We start from the raw sequence: 25,742 nt of genomic DNA on the forward strand, positions 1-25,742 counted from the left end.
CAGAGTCTGAGCAAAGGAAGTGGGGCTGGGGGAAAGGTCAGAGGGAATGGGGTCCACAGGCGGTGCAGGAACAGGCACCAGAATGGGAAACAGATGGGATTCCACCAGTGCCTAACGCTGGAATCGTGACTGACTTTCCAATCTCTAACTATGAAACGAGATGTTTCCATCCCTGCTGTTTCTCTCGGTATCTTTTGATTGTAAAGAGCCTTTCAGATACAAAGTGGGCGGCTGTGAAATGGGCCTATGGCTTCGATTCATTCTTGGACTCTTTGCTGATAAAACTGACGCGTGAGGAAGAAATTGGGGGGAGGATTTCTCAAACCAATCCTGGAGAAAGAAGGAAGAAAGGGTGAGTCAGTGTGTTTGTCGGGACCGTGTAGGATTAATATCTGACAGCACCGGTCCCAGATTAATTTAATCAGATTGAAATTCTCGATTGCTGGGAGTAATACCAAACGTCCCTGTGCTGCAAAACAGAAAATAGTACAACAGGCAAGAGAGGGTTAAATGTGGCCCATTGTTTTTATCACTCTCTGCACTGAGTGTGGGATTAATAGTGTGTCTGCCTCTGGTACAATATCAGTGAGAGATGAGATTGCATCTTTTGTCACTCCAATGGGATCTTTCTGGATAAAACGAAACTTTACAGGTCATTCTGCAACTGATACTGTGGCACTTTGTCTCTCTGCTCTCTCGCACCGTATCTGTCGCGCTCTCCCTCTCTCTCTCTCTGGTGCTATATATGAAAGTGGGGTAGTGTTATTGAGCGTGATATGAACACACTGATGGGAAGTGTAAGACTGACGGTGTGTACGTGTGTCTCTCTCTCTGGTGCTGTATATGAAGGTGGGATACTGCTATTGGGAGTGATATGAGCACACTGATAGGAAGTGTAAGACTGACAGTGTGTGTCTCTCTCTCTCTAGTGCTGGACATGAAGGTGCGATATTGTCCGATGTAAAGCAGAGAGAATGAGATGTCCAGGCCGGGCCTCACTGCAACTGGGGATTTGTTCGGTTCCAGTCCCAGTTCATGGTCATAATCTTTTCACAGATTCAGGGAGAGAGTCTCTTTGAGAGGGTAAAACTACGCGTCATAATTCAAAGCACAACACATGAGATTCTCCAAATCAGCTGGAATAAAGTGTTTGTAAACTGCTGAACCCGTCTGGGAGGGATGTGTGCGGAGATGGAATCGGGTCTACCACTGAAATGGAAGGAGGCGGGTTGACTTGTTATAGAAGGGACTCTATTTCGGCAGGAATATTACTGACTGTTAATTGTAACGGGGCTTACTTAAAAGCTCCGGGTATCTGGAAATCCTTGAAAATGAAGCCCGAGTCTGTAAGGTTTTGTGCGGAGCGCTGTGTTTCGGTTCTGTTATCGATAAACGGTTTGAAATTGGCGGATGGAGAAAGCTGGAGGTGGAGCTGGAAGATCAGAGGCCGCTCTCCGCTCTGGCCCTCATTCTGACTCCTCCCCTCCCGCTTTATCAGTTTAATCCCCCAGATGGAACCAAAGCGAGTAGGTGGACTCTAAACACGGTTTACTTGTTAACAGGACGAAAGGCGATTAATGTTTCTGATCTACTGGGCACATGTACATAGTTACATTTCAGTGATTCCCCAGTGTGTTCGATGCGTTATGTTAATAATCCAACAAAATAGAACAGAAACGGAGCGAAGCGCTGAATCCCACAGATGCAGCAAGGTTAGTCGATCAGTTCTGGTGATGCTTTACGAACCCAGCATGGCAAGTAGTTTAAATAAATACAAGAAATCTGGTGATGTGTGGACTTGGGTCTATCGGTCACCGTTTAAAGTACCGGACTGTGGTCGGTGCCCCGACTCCAGTCCCATTAATACCTCATCACGTCTGCAACGAGACAAAAGCAGCTCAAAGCAACACTGGTGTCATGATATCAGCGTCTCCCTTCAGTCAGTAACCAGCCCTTTCACAGATACAGTGGGTGGCTCTGAAAAGAGCCTTTACATCGAGTTACATCGAAACAAAGGCACTGAAACAGGCCATTGGGCCCAACTGGTCTGTGCCGGCGTTTATGCTCCACTCGAGCCTCCTCCCCCCCTAATTTATCTAACTCTGTCAGAATAACCTTCGACTCCTTCCTTCCTCATGTGTTAATCCAGCTTCCCCTTGAATGGATCAGTGCTATTTATCTCAACTACTGCTTGTGGTCGCGTTTTCCACATTCCATCCACTCCTTGGGTAAATCAGTTTCTCCTGAATTCCCTAGTGGATTTATTAGCGACTATTTTATTTTTATTACCTTTAGTTTTGGACTTCCCACAAGTCGAAACATTTTCTCCATATCTAACACATGAAACCCTATCGCAAGACCTCTATCAGGTCACCCCTCAGCCTTCACTTTTCCAGAGAAAACACACCCAGCATTTCCTGATAAGAATATTCTCTCATTTCTCGTATTATGAGAATCGTTTTTGCACCTTCTCCAATCCCTCTCCGTCCTTTCTATAATATGGAGACCAGAATTGTGCACAATACTTCAAGTTTGGTCCAAACAAGTTTCCATACATGTTTAAAATAACTTCTTTGCTTTTCCATTCTATCTCAGAAGAAGTGAATCCTCGTGTTTGAGTTTTCTTTTTGTGACCTTATTGACCTGCGTCGCTACTTCTTGTAATTTGTATATCTTACCACTAGATCCCTTTGCTCCTCTATCCCGTTTAGACTCTTATTATCCAAGCAGTGTGTGATCACCTTATTCTTCAATCTGCAAGTTTATTAATGTCCTCTTCCATTTTGATGCATTCTTCCTTTGTATTAACGATATCCCCCAATTTGGTGTCGTCCACAAATTTTGGAATTGTACTTCCGATTCCCGAATCCAAATCGTTGATGTAAATTGTGATGAACAGTGGTCCCAGCAACTGGAACAACACTTCCCACCTTTTGCCAGTCTGAGTAGCGACCCCTAACCTCTATTTTTAGTTTTCTGTTTTGTAGCGAACTTGCTATCCATTCTGCCACCTGTCCCCTGACTCCACGTGCTCTGAACTTACCCATGAGTCTACAATGCGGTAACTTATCGAAGGCCTTCGGAAAATCCAAATATATTGCATCGACTGCATTAAACTTGTATACACTTTCTATTCCTTCTTCAAAGAATTCAATAAGGTTGGTCCTGTCCTTCGGGTTATCAGATTTACTCTTGGCCGCTTTACTTGCTCTTGGAGCTGACAATGCTGATTTTTTTCGGCAGCAGCACGGCCTGGATATCTGGCAAAACCCTGAGCGTTGGTCACCCCTCCCAACAGCTTGTCGAACTCCTCGTTGTTGCGGATGTCTGGGGATGATGCGGGTCTTCTTGTTGTCGATGGTCGCGTTGCCGGCAGCTCGAGGATTCCAGCCGCCAGATACTCGAGCACAACAGCCAGATAGACCGGGGCTCCGGCACCCATACGTTCAGCATAGTTCCCCTTTCGCAGGAGCCTGTGAACACGGCCCACAGGGAATTAGCGTCCGGCCCGGGATGAGCGAGGCTTGGCCTTGGTCCGAGCTTTACCGCCGGATTTTCCTCTTCCAGACATTTCCACAATCTCACAAATACTTTCATGCAGAATAAAGAAATCTCCAGCACTCGCCCTTCTTATACCTTCTGGGGGAGTACAGTGGGGGCATTTGTGATGTGTCTCTCTCAGAGTGTTTACACTGCCCGCTCACCCTCATTGATATACAATCTTTCAACTGTCCTTGAGCAACATTTCTGCTCCCCCTCCTTTCCCTACTTCTCTGTCCTTTCTAAAGATCTTATAGAGTTGAATATTAAGCAGCCAGTCGTGCCCAGCTGGTAGTCAGGTCTCCGTAATTTAATGTAATTATTTAACCTCACGAAATGGGTGATGCTGCCGATATCAGGAGAAGGATTCCTGGCTGGTGTGTAATTTCCATTGATTGGGGGGTTGGCGACATCTACTGGGCGGATACGGGTACTGCAACAGAGCGAGCAAGGATCCGTCAGAAACCAGTTTAAATGAAGAAAAAATCCAACAGCCTGCAGTGTCTGTTCAGGGTCTGGTGTTTGTCAACTATTTTAATATCGTGCATTGTCAGCGATGGTGGCATAGTGGTGAGCATAACTGCATTCTAAGCAGTTGATTCGGGTTCCATTCCCGGCCATCTTAATTAAGTGTTCATATTAGTTTATTTCCTTCAGAAACTCTTAAGTTTGCAATCCAATTTGATACAGTTCAGTTGGATATTGTTTCCAAAACATAAACGGGTGTAATTATAGTAAAATGATTTCAGCCTTCTTTTCTTTTCACTATAAAAGGAACAGAGGAAAAACATGCTGGAAATAGTGAGCTACAAAGGGTCTAATGAGAGTGAGGAAAGCAAATGATATGGTAGCCTTTATTGTATGGGTGTTGGAATATAAGAGTAAGGAGGTCTTGCTGCAATTGTCGTATGAGGAAATATTGTGTAAAATTGGCCTATATTCTGTCGAGATAGAAGAATGAGAGCTGATATCATTGAAATGTATAACATTCTTAGACGTCTTGACAGGGTAGATGCTGAGAGGCTGATTCCCCTGGCTGGAGAGTCAAGAACTGAAGCTTGTAGTCACAAGATAAGGGGTCGGCCATTTAGGACCGACATGATGAAAAATTTCTTCATTCAAAGGATTGTGAATCTTTGGAATTCTCTACCCCAGAGGAATGTGGATGCTCAGTGTTTGATTATATTCAAATCTGCGATCGATAGATTATTGGAAACTCGGGGCATCAAGGGATATGGGGATCAGGAGGGAAAGTGAAGTTGAGGTCGAAGATCAGCCCTGATCTGATTGAATGGCAGAGAGGGCTCGTGGGGCCGTATGGCCTACTCCTGCTCCTATTTCTTACGTTCTTATGTAGAGAGCCTTATATCCAAGTGTGCTGATGAGACTAAGTTAGGTGGCACAATTAACATTGTAGATGGGAGCAGAAAGCTGCAAAGGGTCATTGATAGATTCAGTGAGTGGGCAAAACTGTGGCAGATGGAGTTCAACGTGGGGACGTATGAGATCATTCACTTTGGATCATAAAAATATAGATTAGAGTATTTTCTAAATGGCAGGAAACCAGGAACTGCGGATGAGCAGTGAAATTTATGGGACCAAGTACAGAATTCACGAAAAGGTGCAAAAAAAATTAAAATGGTAATGGAATTTTGATCATTATCTCAAGAGATCTGGAATAAAAAAAAATGGAAGTTATGTCACAGTTATACAGAGCTCTGGTTAGAGCTTATTTAGATTACTGTGTTCAGTTCTGGGCACCGTACCCCTGGCAGGATAAGAACATAAGAAATATGAGCAGGAATAGGTCATACGGCGCCTCGAGCCTGCTCCGCCAATCAATAGATCATGGCTGATCTTGAACCTCAACTCCACTTTACCGCCCTATCCCCATATCCCTTGATTTCCAAGTCCAAAAATCTATCAAACTCAATCTTGAATACACTCAACGACTGAACATCCACAGCCCTCTGGGGTGGAGAGAACAGCATCAATGAAGATAAAGGGAATGAAGTGAAATGTGTCATACAGTTACATCTCGCTACTCTGTCTGACCATTTTGATCTCTACCTCACTGCAGAGGGATTTGAAAATTTGATGGGAAAGCGTTGGGTGAAAGATCCTTTTGCTTTCGAAAATCCTGAATCAATAATGAAGGTAAACTTGATGTTTGAGCAAGAAAACGAGCTGATGCGACTCACCTGTGAGCACACTGAAAACACGCCACAAGTCATTCAGTTTGTCATCTTTTTCGATCAGTGCTTTCAAAGACTATCCTCTGTTGAGTAAGATTAGTGTTCTGTTGTTGCTGCCGTTCACAACAACCTACATGTGCGAACTGGGATTTTGGACTCTGACAAGGTTCAAAACAAGAGAAAGAAACCGACTCAACAGTGCACCTGATATGCGTGTAGCGCTTTCATCTTGTGATCCAGATTGGATGCGATCATGAACAACAGGCAGACCCACCCGTCACATTAACTAAGTGAAACTCAACCTGACCGTTTTCTTATTGTATTTAAACTGTATTTAAATTGATTTTCAAGGAACGTGGATGTCTAATTTTATTTATTACTCGAAGTGAAGTGAAGAACGAGCATGTATTGACCTTTATTGGGATTTGATGAAAACTCCAGTCAGAAGATATTATTGTTTCGGGTCCCTGGGAAAATCTTTTTCCTCCACTGGGTCGCGAGGAAAACAGTTTGAGAAACACTGTTCTACATTGTAGGATGCTTTGAAGGTCTGGATCGAAGGTCTTGATCAGTTTGTTGAGCTGGTGGGTGTGTTCTTTGGTCGGATCTGCGGGTAACCGTCTGTAGTGTTCCTGGTTGTCCAGTTGTCGGTATGCTTCTTTGCAATAGTCTGTTCTGTTCTGTATGACTATGGCTCCTCCTTTGTCCGCTGGTTTGATGACGATGTTGCGGTTGGTCTTGAGAGCGTTGATGGCGTTGCGTTGTGCTCGGGTGACATTCTGGACTGTCTTCTGAGTGCGGCTGATGAATCTGGCATTGACGCATTTCCTGACAGCTTGAGCATACATGTCCAGCTGAGGGCAGCGACCCTCCGGAGGAGTCCAGTTTGACTCTTTCCTCTTCGGTTGCTGTACCGCGGATCCCTCTGTCTGCTGTTCCGGATCGTCGATTGTCTCATTGGGTTCGCTGCTGAAATCTTGGGGTTTGTGGTAGAATTCCCGGAGCCTCATTCTCCTGATGAATTCCTCTGTGTCCGCCGCGAGACTAGTGGGGTCCATTTTGGTAGTGGGGCAGAAATTGAGCCCTCGGCTGAGAACTTCGATTTCGTCTGGTTGAAGGGTGCGGTCGGATAAATTGACAATAGACTTCCCTGTGGTTGCAACCGTGGTACCAGGGGAAGCTTGGTCGTTGCTGGTGGTGATGCCGAGTTTCTCAAGCTTCCTGCTCTTGGTTTTCATGTAGGCAGCGTAGTTCCGTTGCCTCGTCTGTTTGGCGGTATAACGTAGCTGGTCTGCTGTGTCCTTCGATCCAGACCTTCAAAGCATCCTACGCATTCTCATCCCACGTAATCCCCGCGTGGGAGACTTCTACTGCCTCCCAAAGATACACAAAGCCAACACACCCGGACGTCCCATCGTATCAGGCAACGGAACCCTGTGTGAGAACCTCTCTGGATACATCGAGGGCATCCTGAAACCCATCGTACAGGGAACCCCCAGCTTCTGTCGTGACACTACAGACTTCCTACAAAAACTCAGTACCCACGGACCAGTTGAACCAGGAACACTTCTCACCACGATGGACGTCTCGGCACTATACACCAGTATCCCCCACGATGACGGCATCGCTGCGACAGCATCAATACTCAACACCAACAACAGCCAATCTCCGGAAGCCATCCTACAACTCATCCGCTTCATCCTGGATCACAATGTCTTCACCTTCGATAACCAGTTCTTTACCCAAACACACGGAACAGCCATGGGGACCAAATTCGCACCCCAATACGCCAACATTTTCATGCACAAGTTCGAGCAGGACTTCTTCACTGCACAAGACCTCCAACCAACACTATACACCAGATACATCGACGACATTTTCTTTCTATGGACCCACGGCAAGGAATCACTAAAGAGACTACACGATAACATCAACAAGTTCCATCCCACCATCAAGCTCACCATGGACTACTCCTCAGAATCAGTTTCTTTCTTGGACACACGAATCTCCATCAAAGACGGGCACCTCAGCACCTCACTCTACCGCAAGCCCACGGACAACCTCACGATGCTCCACTTTTCCAGCTTCCACCCTAACCACGTCAAAGAGGCCATCCCCTATGGACAGGCCCTGCGAATACACAGGGTCTGCTCAGACGAGGAGGAACGCGATGGACACCTACAGACGCTGAAAGACGCCCTAGTAAGAACGGGATATGACGCTCGACTCATCGATCGACAGTTCCGACGGGCCACAGCAAAAAATCGCATAGACCTCCTCAGGAGACTAACACGGGACGCAACCAACAGAGTACCCTTTGTCGTCCAGTTCTTCCCCGGAGCGGAGAAACTACGCCATGTTCTCCGCAGCCTTCAACATGTCATCAATGAGGACAAACACCTCGCTATGGCCATCCCCACACCTCCACTACTCGCCTTTAAACAGCCACCCAACCTCAAACAGACCATCGTTCGCAGCAAACTACCTAGCTTTCAAGAGAACAGCGTCCACGACGCCACACAACCCTGCCACGGTAACCTCTGCAAGACATGCCAGATCATCGACACAGATACCACCATCACACGAGATGACACCACCCACCAGGTGCATGGTTCATACTCCTGTGACTCAGCCAACGTTGTCTACCTCATACGTTGCAGGAAAGGATGCCCCAGAGCATGGTACATTGGCGAGACCATGCAGACGCTGCGACAACGGATGAACGGACACCGCGCAACAATCGCCAAACAGGAGGGTTCCCTCCCAGTCGGGGAACACTTCAGCAGTCATGGACATTCATCCACCGACCTTCGGGTAAGCGTACTCCAAGGCGGCCTTCGAGACACACGACAACGCAAAATCGTCGAGCAGAAATTGATAGCCAAGTTCCGCACCCATGAGGACGGCCTCAACCGGGATCTTGGGTTCATGTCACGCTACACGTTACCCCACCAGCGAACAAATGTTATCTGTTTTTAATATAATGGGTCATTTGCTGGCTCTCTCTGCCTTCCGGATGTTTCTGCCTCTCTCTGTGTTTTTTTTTCTCTGTTTTTTTTTCCCTGTTTGTTTTTTTGTTGAATGTGTATTCGGAGGTTCTGCAGGTAACACCTCTCTGTCTGAACACGGTGATTGCCTTGGCAACGGGCAGTTGCAGGGGCAGTCTGTAAACACCATGTATTATTGTTCAATATGTATAAATGCGTAGGCTTCAAGGAGATCTTGAAACATTTGCCTGAGGAAGGAGAAAATCTCCGAAAGCTTGTGAATTTAAAATAAAATTGCTGGACTATAACTTGGTGTTGTAAAATTGTTTACAATTGTCAACCCCAGTCCATCACCGGCATCTCCACATCATGTATTTCACGACACAGTTCTGTTGGGGACGCGGGCACTGACCAACACCCGGCGAGTAATGGCGGCCGCAGGCCCCACAATCCCCCGCGCTACAGAAACCCCTCTGTCTCTACAAGGCGCTCACTTCCTGATCAGACTGCGCATGCTCCTAAGGCTGACTTGCATTCCAGATCGCCTCGGCCCTGTCGTTTGTCGCGAGTCGGACTCGGTCGAAACGGGAGAAGAAACAGGGTAGCGGCGGGTTGTACGGGGGAGGCGTTGGATGAGGGGTTTGATGGATCCCGGGGAGCCCGCCCGCCCGCCCGCCGGGCACCCCGGCTCTGATTCCGGGCCTGAGCCGCACTCAGTCGTGCTGAGACTCCGCTCATTGTAAATGCAGGTTGTTGTTGATCTGTTCCCGTTGCCCTCAGCTTTGCCGGACAGAATCAGCCAGGTTCTGCGGCTGTGCTGCTCCCCATGGTTGAAATGCCGACTGCTCGCTGTGAAGGCTCACAAGTGCAGAATTACCACTTGGCCGGGAACTGGAGGGCAAAGAGTGACTGGGCCCGAACCCCACCATCACTCAGCACCTTCAGGAGAGAAAACTAGAAAAAATAGAGGCTGCGATTAATAAGGATTTCAAATAGAGAGGACCTGTCAAGGAGGGAGAGTGTGTGGGACGGGAGATTAATAGCTGAATGGAGTGATCACGGCCCCCGGGGGAAGGGAGCAAAGAGCAGCCTCGCATAAAGCAGATCATCTCTTTGGGACCGTGTCCGCAGATGGGCTGAGAGATCGGCATTGAGTCCGGGGGAAGGGCAGCGGGAGTCCGGGGGCTGTTTGTAGGAGGCGGAGTGGATCAGGAACTGGTCCCGGAAAATGGATTGAGCGGGGGAAGGGAGAGGTCATTCTCGGGCTGTGTGTGTACAGGGTGTGTCCAGGGTAAGGGAGAGAGAATGGGAAGAATCTGCTATTTAAAATCATTGCTGCTTTCTCTCCCCAAACCAGTAGTGAATGTTCCTGGTTTAGTTCCAGCCTCACCCTGTTTGTTGTTATTGGACAGTGAAGAGTGGAAACAGAGCCGGACAGTAAGGATGTGGGGAGTTATCCAAAGAGCATCTATTGCAGGCACCAGATGAGAAGTGTGAAGGACACATTTTAAACAGCGGCTGTTTGGTTTCGGTTAAACGGTTAGTCCCATGGGAGAGGGGATTAGAAACCAGGCCTGTACAAAAGTCCCCGCCCCTTCGGGTAGTCCCATTTCTCGATCAGTGGAGGGTTTGTTTTGTGTCTGGATGTCATTGTTTAAAAAATCGCCCAACACACCTGGTGTGCAGAAGCTGAGTGCTGCAGTACTGCAGTGGAGTCGGACACTGATATTGTTTGTATCGCTGGTTTTCATTTGTCGATATTCAAAATGATCATTAACAGAGATATTAAACTGATCACTTCTGTATTTTCTACCTCACCTGTTCTTGAGTACTGAGAGATTATTTTATTTCTGCAGGCAAATCCTTGAAGGACCCAGAATAAATGTGATGTTTCCTCCAGCCAAAGCAGAAGGAACAGTGCAGCCAGCTCCTTCTCACACACAGTAGATTCATTATCACTCACAGTGAGCATGGAGTCACAGACAGGTCATCAGTTCCACAGTCTCAGACAGCAGAAGTAGTCAGTCCCACACTGTTCCCAAGTTCCAGAGATACATTTTCAATCCAACTGTCAAACAGAGCAGGTGATGTAGATGCTGTTCCATTTCCCCCAAACTGACAGGGAGATACAAAAATCCCAGTCCAAAATCACACTCTTCGATTGAAAAGCATGCGTCAATCTCTCAATAGGACAACATTAAATACTAGATCGAAATCACACATGGTACCTGATTGAAGAGGGACAGAACGAATCCCAATAATGTACCCTGAGATTCGAATTGAATACTAGCCCAGAACTCACACACAGTATCAGATTGAGAAATGCTGTGTGAGTGTAACCTGAGAAACAAATTAGATACCAGTTTAAAATACACTCATATTATGAGATGTAAAGATACAGTATCAATTCTATTAGTACAGACTGAGATACACATTACATACCAGTCCAAATATCTCATACAGTATTAGATTGAGGGATATAGTATCAATTCCATTATTGTAGACTGAAGTACACATTATAGATACTATACCAGTTCAAAAATGTCACCATATCAGTTAGAAAGATATATTGTCACTCAAAATTGTGCTCACAGAGACACAGATTTAAGAGCAGTCCAAAAAGTGCACACATTATCTGACTAAAACCTACATCATATCCTAAAGTTTATCCATATTTACCAATTAAATCATGAGAAAAACTATGTCAGGATTAAATTATTTAAATTATAGTTTTCAACATCATAATGTAATCTGAGAGAAAAATTACATACAGATATAGAATGAATCCCAAACTCACATATAGTACCAGGGACTGACAGATACAGAATGAATCCCAAACTCACATACAGTACCAGAGGCTGACAGGTACAGAATAAATCCCTCACTCACATATAGTACCACAGACTGACAGATGCAGAATGAATCTCACACTTACACACAGTACCAGAGAGTGACAGATACAGAATGAATTTCATACTCACACAAATTGCCAGAGACTGACAGATACAGAATGAATCCCACACTCACAAGCAATACCAGAGACTGACAGATACAAAATGAATCCCACACTCACATACAGTACCAGAGACTGGCAGATACAGAATGAATCCCACACTCACACACAGTACCACAGACTGAAAGATACAGAATTAATCTCACAGTCACATTACTGCAGACTGAGTTACAACTCTCACATGTGAGTTTAATACATGCAGTATCCATTCGAATAGTGTATCATGAGAGACAAATTGCAGACAAGTCCAAAACTCTCATACAGTATCAGATTGAGAAATGCTGTGACAGTGTAACCTGAGAAACAAATTAGATATCAGTTTCTAATACACTCATAGTATGAGATGTAAAGATACAGTATCAATTCTATTAGTGCAGATTGAGATACACATTACATACCAGTCCAAAAATCTCACAATATTAGACTGAAAGGTATAGTTTCGGTTCCATTAGTACAGACTGAGCTGCACATTATATACCAATTCAAAAATCACCATCAGTTTGAAATATATGTTGTCATTCACAATAGTACTCACAGAGATCCTGATTTTATAGTCGCCCAAAGAGCACACCAATTATCTGATTTAAAAACCTCCAGCACCAACTCCTAAAGTTTATCCATATTTACCAATTAAATAATGAGAAAAACTAATTAAACATTGAGATATTAAAGCTACAGTAGCTATAATGTAATCCGAGAGAATAAATAAAAACGGATACAGATTGAATCTCACACTCATGTATGGTACCACAGTTGACAGATAGAGAATGAATCCCTCACTCTCATAATGTACCAGAGACTGACAGATAAAGTATGAATCCTACACTCACACAGTACCAGAGGCTGAGAGATACAGACTGAATCCCACACTCACATAGAGTATAAGAAACTACATATATATAGAGAGAGAATTCAACACCCATACTCAATACCAGAGACTGTATATAAAGAATGAATCCCATACACATGGAGCAAAAGAAACTGCATTTATATAATTATTCAACAACCAGACACAATACTGGGTAATGTATTTTAAGAATGAATCCCACACGCACATGGAGTGCGAGGGTGTGACAAAAACAGAATGAATCCCACACTCACACACAGTACCGGAGACTGAGAAATACAGAATGAATCCCACACTAACTCACAATACCAGAGACTGACAAAAACACAATGAACCCTGCACTCACAAACAGTACCAGAGATTGTATATTCAGAATGAATCCCACAATCATATATTGTACCAGATTACAGAATCAATCCCACACTAACACGGAGTATGAGAAACTGCATATATAAAGTGAATTCAACACCCACATACAGTACTGGAGACTGGCAGACACAGAATAAATCCCACACTCATACAGTATCAGAGACTGCATATATCGAATGAACTCACAACTCACACACACCACTGACAGATACAGAATGAATCCCACACTCACACACAGTACCAGCAACTGAGAGATACGAAATGAATCTCACAGTTGCCTCCAGTAGTGCAGACTGAGAGATACCAAATGCAGACTCAGTTACACATTATGTACCGGTCCAAAAATCTCTTGGTGTCAGATTGTAAGGTACATCATTAAATCCATTAGTGCAGACTAAGGTACGCATTATATACAACTATAAAAAAACTGATAAAGATTCAGACTGAAATATATATTCTCCATTCATGCAGATTGAGCTAAACATTATATAGAAGTTCAAAAATGTCACCATATCAGTTTGGAAGATACACTAATTCACAATTGTTTTCACATAGATACAGAATTAATAGTCGTTTAAAAAGTGCACACATTATCTAATTATACCCTACGGCATTACATTTAAAAAAGTATCATTATCTACCACTTAAATACTGGGAAAAATATTATTCATTTAGGTATTAAAGATACAGTTTTGAATGCTATACTCTGAACTGAGATACAAATTAGATACAGATAAAGAATGAATCTCATACTCAGACCCAGTGGCAGAGACTGACAGAGAGAATGAATGCCTCACTCACACAATGTACCAGTGACTGATAGATACATAATTTATATCACTCATTACAGTATCAGAGATTGATGGAAACGGAATTAATGTCTCACTCACATACAGCACCAGAGATTGACAGATATGGAATGAATCCCAAATTCACATACAGTGCAAGAGACTGACAGGAACAGAATGAATCTCACAGTCACATTACTTCAGACTGAGTTACACATAACTTGACAATCCAAAAATCTTACAGCATCAGATTGAAAGATACAATATCAATTCCATTAGCACGTACTGAGCTACATGTTACACACCTGTCCAAAATTCTCCCACAGTAACAGACTGGTAGAGACAGTATCAATTCCACCAGTGCAGACTGAGCTACACATCACATCACATTCCGGTCCAAAAATCTTATACAGGATCAAACTGATAGATACAGTAGAAATTCCATTAGTGCAGGATGAACTACATATTACATTGGAGTCCAAAAATCACATACAATGTCAGACTGAGATACAGAATTAATCGCATTATTTTCGACTGAGCTACACATTACATTCCAGTCCAATAATTCCACCATGAACAGATTGAAAGGTACATTATCATTCACAATAGAGTTCAGAGATTAAGATGTAACGCTACGCCAACACTCACATAAGTTCTTTGGAGAAAATCGAAAAGTGAATCCATATTTACAAATAAAACACTCGATGAAAAACTGCATATGACATAAAGTATTAAAGATATAGTTTTCAATAAAATAATGTCAACTGAAAAAGGAATAAAGACTGAATTGCAGAATGAATCCCACACTGAGGTAAAGTACCAGAGACTGACAGATACCGAATAAACCCCAGACTCACACACAGTACCAGAGACTGACAGGTACAGAATAAAGCCCACACTCATATGCAGTATCTGAGACTGACAGATACAGAATAAAATCGAAGCTCGCATATCGCACCAGAGACAACAGATGCAGAATCAACCCCATTCTCATATACAGTATCAGAGACTGACAAAAACAGAATGAATCCCACATTCATGTACAGTACCAGAGACATGCAGATACAGAGTAAACCCCACAATCATACAGTAGCAGTGACGAATACAGAATAAACCCCACTCTCATATACAGTATCAGAGTGACGAATACAGAATAAACCCCAATCTCATATACAGTACCAGAGACTGACAAATACAGAATAAACCCCACATTCATGTACAGTACCAGATACAGACAGTTACAGAGTAAACCGCACAATCATTTACAGTATCAGAGAGTGACGAATACAGAATAAAGCCCACTCTCATATACTGTATCAGAGACAGACAAATACAGAATAAACCCCACACTCATATACATTACCAAAGATTGACAAATGCAGAATACATCCCACATTCATGTACAGTACCAGAGACTGACAGATACAGAATAAACCCCACACTCTGATATACAGTACCAGAGACTGACAGATACAGAGCACACTCCAAACCCATATACAGTATCAGGGACTGACAGATACAGAATAAAACCCAAACTCGCATATAGCACCAGAGACAGACAGATGCAGAATAAACCCCACACTCATTTACAGTACCAGAGACTAACAGATACAGAATAAACCCCACACTCACACACAGTACCAAAGACTGATCGATACAGAATAAACTCCACAATCACATGCAGCACCATAAACAGACAGGTACAGAATACACCACACACTCATGTAGAGTACCAGAGATTGACAGGCACAGAATGAACCTCACACTCACACACAGTACCAGAGACTGAAAAATGCAGAAACACCCCACAATCATATGCAGTACCAGAGACAGACAGATATGGAATCAACCCCACATCATAGACAGTACCAGGTACTGACAGATACAGAATAAACCCCACACTCATCAACAGTACCAGTGACTGGCAGATACAGAGTAAAAACCACATTCATATACAGTACAAGAGACTGACAGATACAGAATAAACCCCAGTCTCATATACAGTATCAGACACTGACAGATACAGAATTATCCCCACTCTCATATCCAGTATCAGAGAATGATAGATACAGAATTAACCTCACACTCACACACAGTATCAGGTACTGTCAGATACAGAATTAAATCCACACTCATATACAGTACCATAGACAGACACAGAATAAACCGTACTCTCAAAAACAGTACCAGAGACTGACAGATACAGAAAAAATCCCACACTCACACACAGCTCCACACACAGACATACACAGAATAAATCCCACACTCATGTGCAGTACCAGAGACTGACAGTTGCAGAGTTAATTCCACACTTATGAACATTCCCGGCTGTTTTCAACCATCTTCTTCCGCTCACTGAGCGAATGGCGCCCACAGGCCGAGCTGGGGGAGGGGAGCGCGCATGCGCTCTTCTGCTCTCCAACAATCCGGGCTGGGGGCGGGGCTGAGCCACGCATGCGCAGATATCTGGTTTAATCCCCAAAACAAAAATCGATGGAAACTTTCCCCAATTGGAAATTTTCAGAGTCTGAGAAAAGGAAGTGGGTCTGCGGGAAAGGTCAGAGGGAATGGGGTCCACAGGCAGTGCAGGAACAGGCACCACAATGGGAAACAGATGGGATTCCACCAGTGCCTAACGCTGGAATCCAGACTGACTTCACAATCTCTAACTATTAAACGAGATGTTTCCATCCCTGCTGTTTCTCTCGGTATCTTTTGATGGTAATGAGTATTTCAGAGTTAAAGTGGGCGGCTGTGAAATTAGACAATCGATTCTGTTCATTCTTGGACTCTTGCCGATAAAACTGACGGGAGAGGAAGAAACTGGAGGGAGGATTTCTCAAACCAATCCTGGAGAAGCATGGGAGGAAAGAGTGAGTCGGTGTGTTTGTTGGGACCGTGTAGGATTAATATCCGACAGCAACAGTCCCAGATTAATTTAATCGGAGTGAAACTCACGGTCACTGAGAGGAACACCGAACGGCCCTGAGCTGCAAAACTGCAGATGGTACAACAGGCAAGAGAGGGTTAAATGTGGCCCATTGTTTTTGTCACTCTCTACACTGTCACTGAGTGTGGGATTAATGGTGTGTTTGCCTCTGGTACAATATCAGTGAGAGATGAGATAGCATCGTCTGTCTCTCCAACGGGATCTTCTGGATGAAACTGAACTTTGCAGGTCAGTTTGAAACTGACACTGTGTATGTCTGTCTGTCACTGGGTCTCCACGGTCTCCCTCTCAACGTGTCGATCGCCCGCTCTCACTCTCTGGTGCTGTGTATCAAGGTGGGATACTGCAATTGAGCCTGATAGGAACACACTGATAGAAAGTGTAAGACTGACAGTGTGTTTGTCTCTCTCTCGCTCTCTATTGCTGGACATGAAGGTGGGATACTCTCCGATATAAAACAGGGAGAATGGAATTTCAGGGCCTCACTGTACCTCGGGATGTTTTCGGCTCCAGTCCCAGTTCATGGTCATAATCTTTTCACAGATTCAGGGCGAGAGTCCCTGTGAGACGGTAACAATGGCAAAGAAAATCCGCGTCATAATTCAAACTCCAACACGTGAGACTCTCCAAATCAGCTGGAATAAAGTGTTTGTGAACTGCTGAACCGGTCTGGGAGGGGATGTGTGGGGAGATGGAATCTGTTCTGGGACTGAAATGGTAGGAGGCGGGTTAATTTCTTATAGAAGGGATTGTATTTATGCAGGAATATTACTGATTGTTAATTGTATCGGGGTTTATTTAAAAGCTCCGGGATTCTGGGAATCCTTGAATATGAAGCCCGAGTCTGTAAGGGTTTGTGCGGAGCGCTGTATTTCGGTTCCATTATCGATAAACGATTTGAATTTGGCGGGTGGAGAAAGCTGGAAGTGGTATTTTCTTTCTCACAGTCGTTACTCGGGCGATATGAGAGATATCGCCCGAGTAACGACTGTGAGAAAGTCTGGGTCCCCAACTCTTTACAATCTATATTAACGATTTGGAGGAGGGGACCGAGTGCAACATATCAAAATTTGCAGATGATACAAAGATGGGAGGGAAAGTAGAGAGTGAGGAGGACATAAAAAACCTGCAAGGGGATATAGACAGGCTGGGTGAGTGGGCGGAGATTTGGCAGATGCAATATAATATTGGAAAATGTGAGGTTATGCACTTTGGCAGGAAAAATCAGAGAGCAAGTTATTTTCTTAATGGCGAGAGACTGGAAAGTACTGCAGTACAAAGGGATCTGGGGGTCCTAGTGCAAGAAAATCAAAAAGTTGGTATGCAGGTGCAGCAGGTGATCAAGAAAGCCAACGGAATGTTGGCTTTTATTGCTAGGGGGATAGAATATAAAAACAAGGAGATATTGCTGCAGTTATATAAGGTATTGGTGAGACCGCACCTGGAATACTGCATACAGTTTTGGTCTCCATACTTAAGAAAAGACATACTTGCTCTCGAGGCAGTACAAAGATGGTTCACTCGGTTAATCCCGGGGATGAGGGGGCGGATATATGAGGAGAGGTTGAGTAGATTGGGACTCTACTCATTGGAGTTCAGAAGAATGAGAGGCGATCTTATTGAAACATATAAGATTGTGAAGGGTCTTGATCGGGTGGATGCAGTAAGGATGTTCCCAAAGATGGGTGAAACTAGAACTAGGGGGCATAATCTTAGAATAAGGGGCTGCTCTTTCAAAACTGAGATGAGGAGAAACTTCTTCACTCAGAGGGTGGTAGGTCTGTGGAATTTGCTGCCCCAGGAAGCTGTGGAAGCTACATCATTAGATAAATTTAAAACAGAAATAGACAGTTTCCTAGAAGTAAAGGGAATTAGGGGTTATGGGGAGCGGGCAGGAAATTGGACATGAAGCTGAGTTCGGATCGGTCAATGCCCTGTGGGTGGCGGAGAGGGCCCAGGGGCTATGTGGCCGGGTCCTGCTCCGACTTCTTGTGTTCTTTAGATTTGTGGTTGGGATCAGATCAGCCATGATCTTATTGAATGGCGGAGCAGGCTCGAGGGGCCGATTGGCCTACTCCTGCTCCAATTTCTTATGTTCTTATGTTCTTAATAAAGCAACTCAATATCAGAGTCACATTGAACATTTCCATCTACATTCATTATACCAGACTTCCGTGGAACTAAATTGCTCGCTGGTTTGGATGTTACAGTTTTATTTTTAACCGTCTGTAATGCAATGCGGACAACACCTCACTAAGCGAGCCCACGGGAGGGCTGTTTTGGGAAATAGAAAAGCATTGATCGATGCAATAGCTCTTCTGAGGTTTGGGTTGAGGCACTTTGTTGTTACATTTTGCTGTCCTTCGCCTGAATTTTGGGTGCTTGATGCTGACACCGAGTGCCTGAAGTGGGTCACGGTCCCTTCCCAGCAATAGAGATCCTGACCATGATGAGAGCAAACGTTCCAACTGAACACAAATGATTTACGGTGTTGTTCTTGGTACACGATCCATTCTAACCCCTTCATCCTGTGATCACCGTCTAATAGTCAAAGGCTGCCATGTTAGATCATTGCAATGTTCCAAACCACATCTTATTTCAGGTTGTGCAAAACTCGGTGCTGTTGCTTTAATTGTGGGGACCAACTCATTTCCACCCAGCCTCTGTATCCGCTCTCAGTCTCTCAACCCTTCCGGGTTTGTCCTTCTGTGAGGTGGATCAAGTGATTCAGTCACCGTTCCTTACAGCTCTCATGTCTCAAAGTAGCACTTCTTCGAAAATGGATACAACCGTCTTTTTACTGCTCTTTGGTGAGTCGTGAAACAATTTTATACCAATTCCCGGTCTGAGTGGGCAACTGTAAGCGGGAGAGTGAGACTGAACCCGGCGGTGTCCGATCTCCGGTATCTCAGTGGATTAATGCAACTCATAATTTTGTGTGGAGCCTTCGACATTGGAAAGCATTCAGAGCGATTGCTTGCTTGTGTTGAATTCTCTGCGGGTAACGGTGAGGGGAGTGTAACGTTGAGGGGACAATCTCTCTTCATATCGGTATTAAAGTATCTCGCATCTAGTTTGTCTTTGACAATTGAATCTCTGAGAATCTGTCTGTTAACTCCTACAGCTTTGACCAACTGTTGGTCATCGGACCTAATATCTAATTTAGCGGCTCGGTGTCACATTTTGTTTGATATCGCTCCTGTGAGGCGCCTTGAGACGGGGTGAAAAGGGATGATATTGGTCTGCCGATTGCCCAGTTACTGTCTACAGTGTAGGAGTAAGATTGATATGAAAGGAAAATTCAAAGATCAACATCCACTGAGTTTGCTGATCTCTATCAAGGGGCGGGGGGAGGGGGATGAGTGGTTGCGGCGACACCATTGGGCTCAGTGCCCCAAAGCCATTGAATGAAATATCGGCCAAGTGTCGCCTTCTCGCATCTTATTGCATCTCGGACGAGCCCTGCTATTTCTGGCGGGGCAGTGGGACTAGCTGGATTGCTCATGCATCGATGCGGCGCGGACTCGATGGGCCGAATGACCTCCTGCCGTGCAGTGACCTTCTCTGATTCTCTGATTCTATGATACTATATGTTCCATGCTTGGAAGTGAGCATGCGCGTTCGGAGGGTGCAATTTCTTCAGGGGTCACCACGGCTGACCTCAGGTCAATCAACCCCTGCACTCAGACATGAGCAGATAATGCGGTGGGGTATTGGAGGGCGGCCCTGAGCAACTCCCTTCGTGAATACACTTCTTTGGGGGAGATAGAGAGAAAAAGGGGAGAAGAAACATTTTAACACATTCAGTGGATAATTTAGTAAATATATTTTTAGCTATTCCGTTGGTGCTGAGACATTGTTCCTTCTGTCAGAGGTTAAGTTCCCCTTTCTTTGAACAAACCCTCCTCTGAGTTGAAACCGCTGTCTTCCGCCATGAAGCCAACTGCTCTTACTGTTCTCTTCAGTACTGGCCATTTTCAGTTTGCTTGCTTATTTTTCATTCTCTATTCCGTCTTGCATCTCGATTTTGGTGGGTGTGTGATATTTATGAGCGTGTGTGTACTGTCTGTACAACTAAATGTTTCTGGTGAATAATTCAGGCGCATTCATCTCTGGGAATTTATTTTAACTCCACTTCCTCCTTCAGTGTGCTAGAATTGACCATGTCACGAAGATATAGATCTACACAGTTGGTGGAGACTAATGTTCCACAATAAACAGAGTGCTGCAGCTGCAAGTTGGGCTCAGCATTAACCCCTTATCTCCAACTTTTCATGCTCTATTGTGTAATTAGACCCAAGGGCACCTATTGATAATTACCATGGATTATTGGAATTATTTACAAATTTACACCTCTCGACAGACCTTATTTAGTTATGGTGGTGAAATGGAGAACAATGGCGCACCATCTAATATGTCCCCTTATTGCTAACTTAGGTGATATTAGGTGTAACATTAAACATCTCCATCTATTTCAAGTGAATTCAATTCAATTTTATTAATAAATGAATACCTGATAATCAGTGTGCTACTGCACCACTATTAGAGGTGGTTTTCAAAGAATTAATTAATTATTCGGTTAAAAGCCTATCAGAAAGATTGCCACAGTGTATTTTCATTCAATATATTTCAACACATTCTTGGTCTGCTACACTGTTCTTTCTGTCAGGGGTTCCCATTTTATTTGAGTGTTGTCCCTAAATAGATCCCCTTAATTATAGCTTCGGAGATGTTCGTTGCAATATTAAATATTTGTATTTATTTTAGGTGTCTTGAATTGTATTTTATTAATAAATGAATGTCAGTGAATATATATTTTACTGCACCTCTAATATTGGTTGCTTTCAAAGAATTAATGAATATAACCATCGGTTGGAAGAAAATCAGAAAGATTGGCACAATGAATTTTCATTCAGTGTGTTTAAGCACATTTCTGTTCTGCTGACTGTCCTTACTGTCAGCGGTTAAACTTCCTCTTTGTCCGAGGTGAAGCGCTTCTGAGCTGAAACCATTGGCTTCCGTTCTAAGTATTTGATGTCACTGTTAAATTCTGCCTTCAATATTTTCAGATTCTTTACTTATTCAGGTTCAATTTACTTCCTCCTTCCATACCGTTCACCCGAATTGTAACATTTGAAACAATGAGGTGATATTAGGTGTAATATTAAACATCTCTATCTATTTCAAGTGAATTCAATTCAATTTTAGTCTTAAATAAATGCCTGATAATCAGTGTGCTACTGCACCACTATTGTATAAGTATCGGTTCCCAGTCAGTTCAAACACCATTCTGTACTAATTATTGAGACGCCACCTCCTCCTTAAGTATGCTGGAGTTCACCATATCACAGATCAGGATCTGCACAGTGTGTGGAGACTAATGTCCTGAAATAAACACAGTGCTGCTGGTGCCCGTTGCTCAGAGAATAATAATGTAAGGTTTTAATCGCGTAGTTGGGGGAGAGACTGTTTCCACTGGCAGGAGGGTCGGCATTCACCTTTTAATCTCCAACTACCACCTTCAAAGATTTGTGTATTTGTATCCCAGGTCTCAATGTTCCTGCATCCAATATGCAATTTGATCATTTCGGTTATATTGCCTCTTCGCACTCTTCTTTCCAAAGTACATCACTTCACACTTCTCTACATTAAATGTCATCTGCCATGTGTTCCCCATTTCACCATTCTACCAATGTCCTCCTGAGCTCTGCCAATATCCTTCTCTCCGCTTACTAAAATTTCAAGTTGACAAGAATCATAGAATCATATATTCTTACAACGTGGAAGGAGGCTTTTCGGCCCGTCGAGTCTATGCTGGCTCCTTGAACAAGCTATCCAATTTAGTAACACACACCAATTATTTTCTCCATAACCCTGCAAATTAGTCCCCTTCAAGTACATGTCCAATTGCCCTTTGAAAGTTCCGATGGAATCTGCTTCCATCACCCTTTCAGGTAGTGTGTTCTAGATCTTCGCAAACCTCTTTATGTAAAATATTCTCCTCATTTCCCTCTAGTTCTTTTGCCAATTATTTGAAATCTGTGATCTCTGGTTACAGACCACTTGCCAGCGGAAACAATTTCACTCTACTTGCTCTATCAAAGCCCTTCATTATTTTGAATACCTCTATTAGATCTGTCTTTACACTTACCTGCTCGAAGGAGAACAACCCCAGCTTCTCCAAACTCTCCACATAACTGAAGTCGCTCATCCCTGGTATCATCCGGGTAAATCTCCTCTTTACAATCTCCAAGACCTTGACATCCTTCCTAAACTGTGGTGCCCAGAGTTGTACACGGCCAATGCCTCGGTCACTTCCTTGCAACCATCATAACCCAAATCTCCTTAATTACTTCAAATCAAATTACTTCTGCGTTCCAACTTTGGAATAAACACTGCCACACTCCCTTTTGCCGAGACTTTGACCCGCCATTTGTCATCATACTTCTGCGGCTGTGTAATTTCTCAACCACTCCCATTCCCCAACTGTTGATGCCCTTGCCCCGAGTAAAACCTTTACTCTCTTCCATCCTGATCGCACCTGCTGGTTTAATTCCAAGGATTGCAGACTTGAGCATATCTGGATCACAACTGGTTTAGCCATCCATCACCAGGTATGGCTGACCCAGAACTAGAACAAGCACAATGTCCTCTCTGAAAACCGCCTGCTACTCCAGGATTACCCTGGGGACCAAAGATAAGCTCCAGCTTCTTTTGTCCACTACAAACAATCTCCATAAATCTCTTGCCCAGCCCTCTCCACATTCACCTCCAACAACAAATACGAGGACCTCGTGAACTTCATGAAGTCTTACAGCACAGAGGAAGGCCATTCGGCTCCTCATGCATATGCCAGCTTTTAAATGAGCTATCAAATTAACCCCATTCTCCTGTTCTTTCACCATCTACATTTTTTTCACTTTTCAAGTTTCTATCCAATTCCCTTTTGAAAGTTACCATTGAATCTGCTTCCACCACCATTTCAGATCATAACAACTTGTGGCATAACAAAATTTATCCTCATCTCCTCTGGTTCTTTTGCCAATTAACTTAATCTGTATCCTCTGGTACCCGACCCTCCTGCCAGTGGAAACAGTTTCTCCCTACTCGATCAAAACCCCTCATAATTTTGAACACCCCAACTGAATCTCCCTGTAACCTTCTCTGCTCTAAGGAGAACAATTCCAGTTTCTCTAGTCTCTCCACGTAACTGAAGTCACTAAGATTAAGACCTACCATTCAGATGCCGCTGCAAAATCCCAAAATTCCCAATATCACCACGCCCAACCTCTCCTAAGCCCCCACCCCCCATCACCCAGCCCTGATCCTGATCCTTTTTCTAGTTTCCTTCCGATCTCCATACATGTACTTTCCGAGCTGAGCTTGCCCATTGGACTCATCTCCTGCTCCCTTGACCTTATTTGGAATAAACAGCTGACTACCCAACTTCCATTCCGGGCCCCAATCCAGCTGAAATTGTGAATGGCCAGTTTCCTGAGGTACTGTGCTCCTCTTGCAAAACTGCCGTGAGACTGTTTGTTTCCTCGGTTTTCTCCCATTCTGTTTGAGCGCTGTGCCGAAATACATCTCCTTATTTATGGCATGGGAGATTTTAGTTGCAATATTATATATTTCTATGTATTTTAAGTGACTTGAATTGAATTTTATTAATAAATCAATGCCCAAGAATTAAATAATGATTTGAAATTAACTTTCCGTTGAAAGCATATCAGAAAGGTTAACACAGTGAATTTACTTTCAATATGTTTAACCTCAGTTTTCCGTTTTATGCATTTGCTCTCACTGCTAACTTCAACCTGATGTTACATCGCATTATATCGAATTTACAGTATGGAAACAGGCCATTCGTCGTAACTAGTCTGTGCCGGCATTCATGCTCCACGCGAGTCTCGCCCCATCCGACATCACCTAACCCTATCAGCATATCCTTCTCCACCTTTATCTCTCATGTACCTATCGAGCTTCCCCTTAACGGCATCTATACTACTCGTCTCAACTCCTCCATGTGGTAGCGAATTCCACATTCTAACCACTCTCTGCGTAGTCCCAATTGGATTTATTGGTGAATATTTATATTTATGGCCCCTGGATTTGGACTCTCTCACAACTGGAAACGTTCTTCTCTCTATCTACCCTGTCAAGCCCTTTCATAATTTTAAAGACCTCTTTCAAGTCACCTCTCAGCCTTCTCTCTTTTAGAGAAAAGATCCCCAGCCTGTTCAATCTTTCCTGATACGTAAAACCACTCAGTTCTGTTGTTATTCTTGTTGATAATTTTTGCACCTTCTCCAGTGCCTCTGCATCCTTTTTATAATATAGATACAAGAACTGTTCACAGTATTCTAAGTGTGGTCTAACCAAGGTTCTATATAAGTTTAACACAACTTCTCTGCTTTTCAGTTCCATTCCTCTTGAAATGAACTCGAGTGCAGTGTTTTCATTTTATGGCTTTGTTCACCTGCGTTACTTTTAATAATTTGCTAATATGATCCCAAGATCCGTTTGTCCCTCTATCCCATTTAGACTCTCAGGAATGTGTGACCTTCTTATTCCACCAACCAAAATATACCACACAATATTTTCAAATTATTTTTAATTAGTCTGCCTTCTAAAGCGATGACACTCACATTGTGATATTCGTGACAGTGAGTTAAGTGTCTGTAAAAGTACCGGTTTCCAGTGGATTCTAACACCATTTACTTCTCATTATTTAGACTCCACGTCCTCCTTCAGCATGCTAGAGTTGACTGTAATACCATGCGATCTGCAAAGATGCACAGTGTTTACCCACACAATCCACCCAGCTGCATTCCTTTTCTTTCAGTGACGGTTTCACTCAGTCACAAAATTGACCTTTTTGCATTTTGAACAAATTTTCACGCTGTTTTGTACCATCAGGCATCTTTTCATACCGGCCATAGATTATTGGAATTATTTACAAACGGACATCTCGATAGAATTTATTCAGTTATTGTGGTGGAATGTAGAACAAAGGGGCTCAATCTTAAAATTAGAGTTAGACGATTTGGAGT

The 25,742-nt window shown here is 43.7% G+C and overlaps 1 protein-coding gene and 1 long non-coding RNA gene across 4 annotated transcripts in view; both read left to right on the forward strand.

The window, feature by feature from the left end:
• LOC137312431 (uncharacterized) overlaps positions 1-25,742 on the forward strand; it is a 621,748-nt gene that overhangs the window by 19,269 nt on the left and 576,737 nt on the right. The window contains exon 5 of one of the 3 annotated variants that reach the window (XR_010960729.1): positions 5,621-5,642. The exons of 1 other annotated variant lie outside the window; for it this stretch is intronic. This is a non-coding gene — a long non-coding RNA (uncharacterized lncRNA). Of the gene's footprint in view, positions 1-929; positions 1,786-5,620; positions 5,643-25,742 lie in introns of those variants that run through there. One more of the 3 variants, XR_010960726.1, reaches the window with a different exon arrangement.
• LOC137312457 (leukocyte immunoglobulin-like receptor subfamily A member 2) overlaps positions 5,692-25,742 on the forward strand; it is a 36,311-nt gene continuing 16,260 nt past the window's right edge. The window contains exons 1-4 of the mRNA XM_067979009.1: positions 5,692-5,825; positions 9,503-9,620; positions 17,233-17,305; positions 19,350-19,499. Coding sequence (XP_067835110.1) covers positions 5,692-5,825; positions 9,503-9,620; positions 17,233-17,305; positions 19,350-19,499 — 475 coding nt within the window. The remainder of the gene's footprint in view (positions 5,826-9,502; positions 9,621-17,232; positions 17,306-19,349; positions 19,500-25,742) is intronic.

This window comes from Heptranchias perlo, unplaced genomic scaffold, assembly GCF_035084215.1.
Source record: "Heptranchias perlo isolate sHepPer1 unplaced genomic scaffold, sHepPer1.hap1 HAP1_SCAFFOLD_43, whole genome shotgun sequence".
Taxonomy (NCBI): Eukaryota; Metazoa; Chordata; class Chondrichthyes; order Hexanchiformes; family Hexanchidae; genus Heptranchias; species Heptranchias perlo.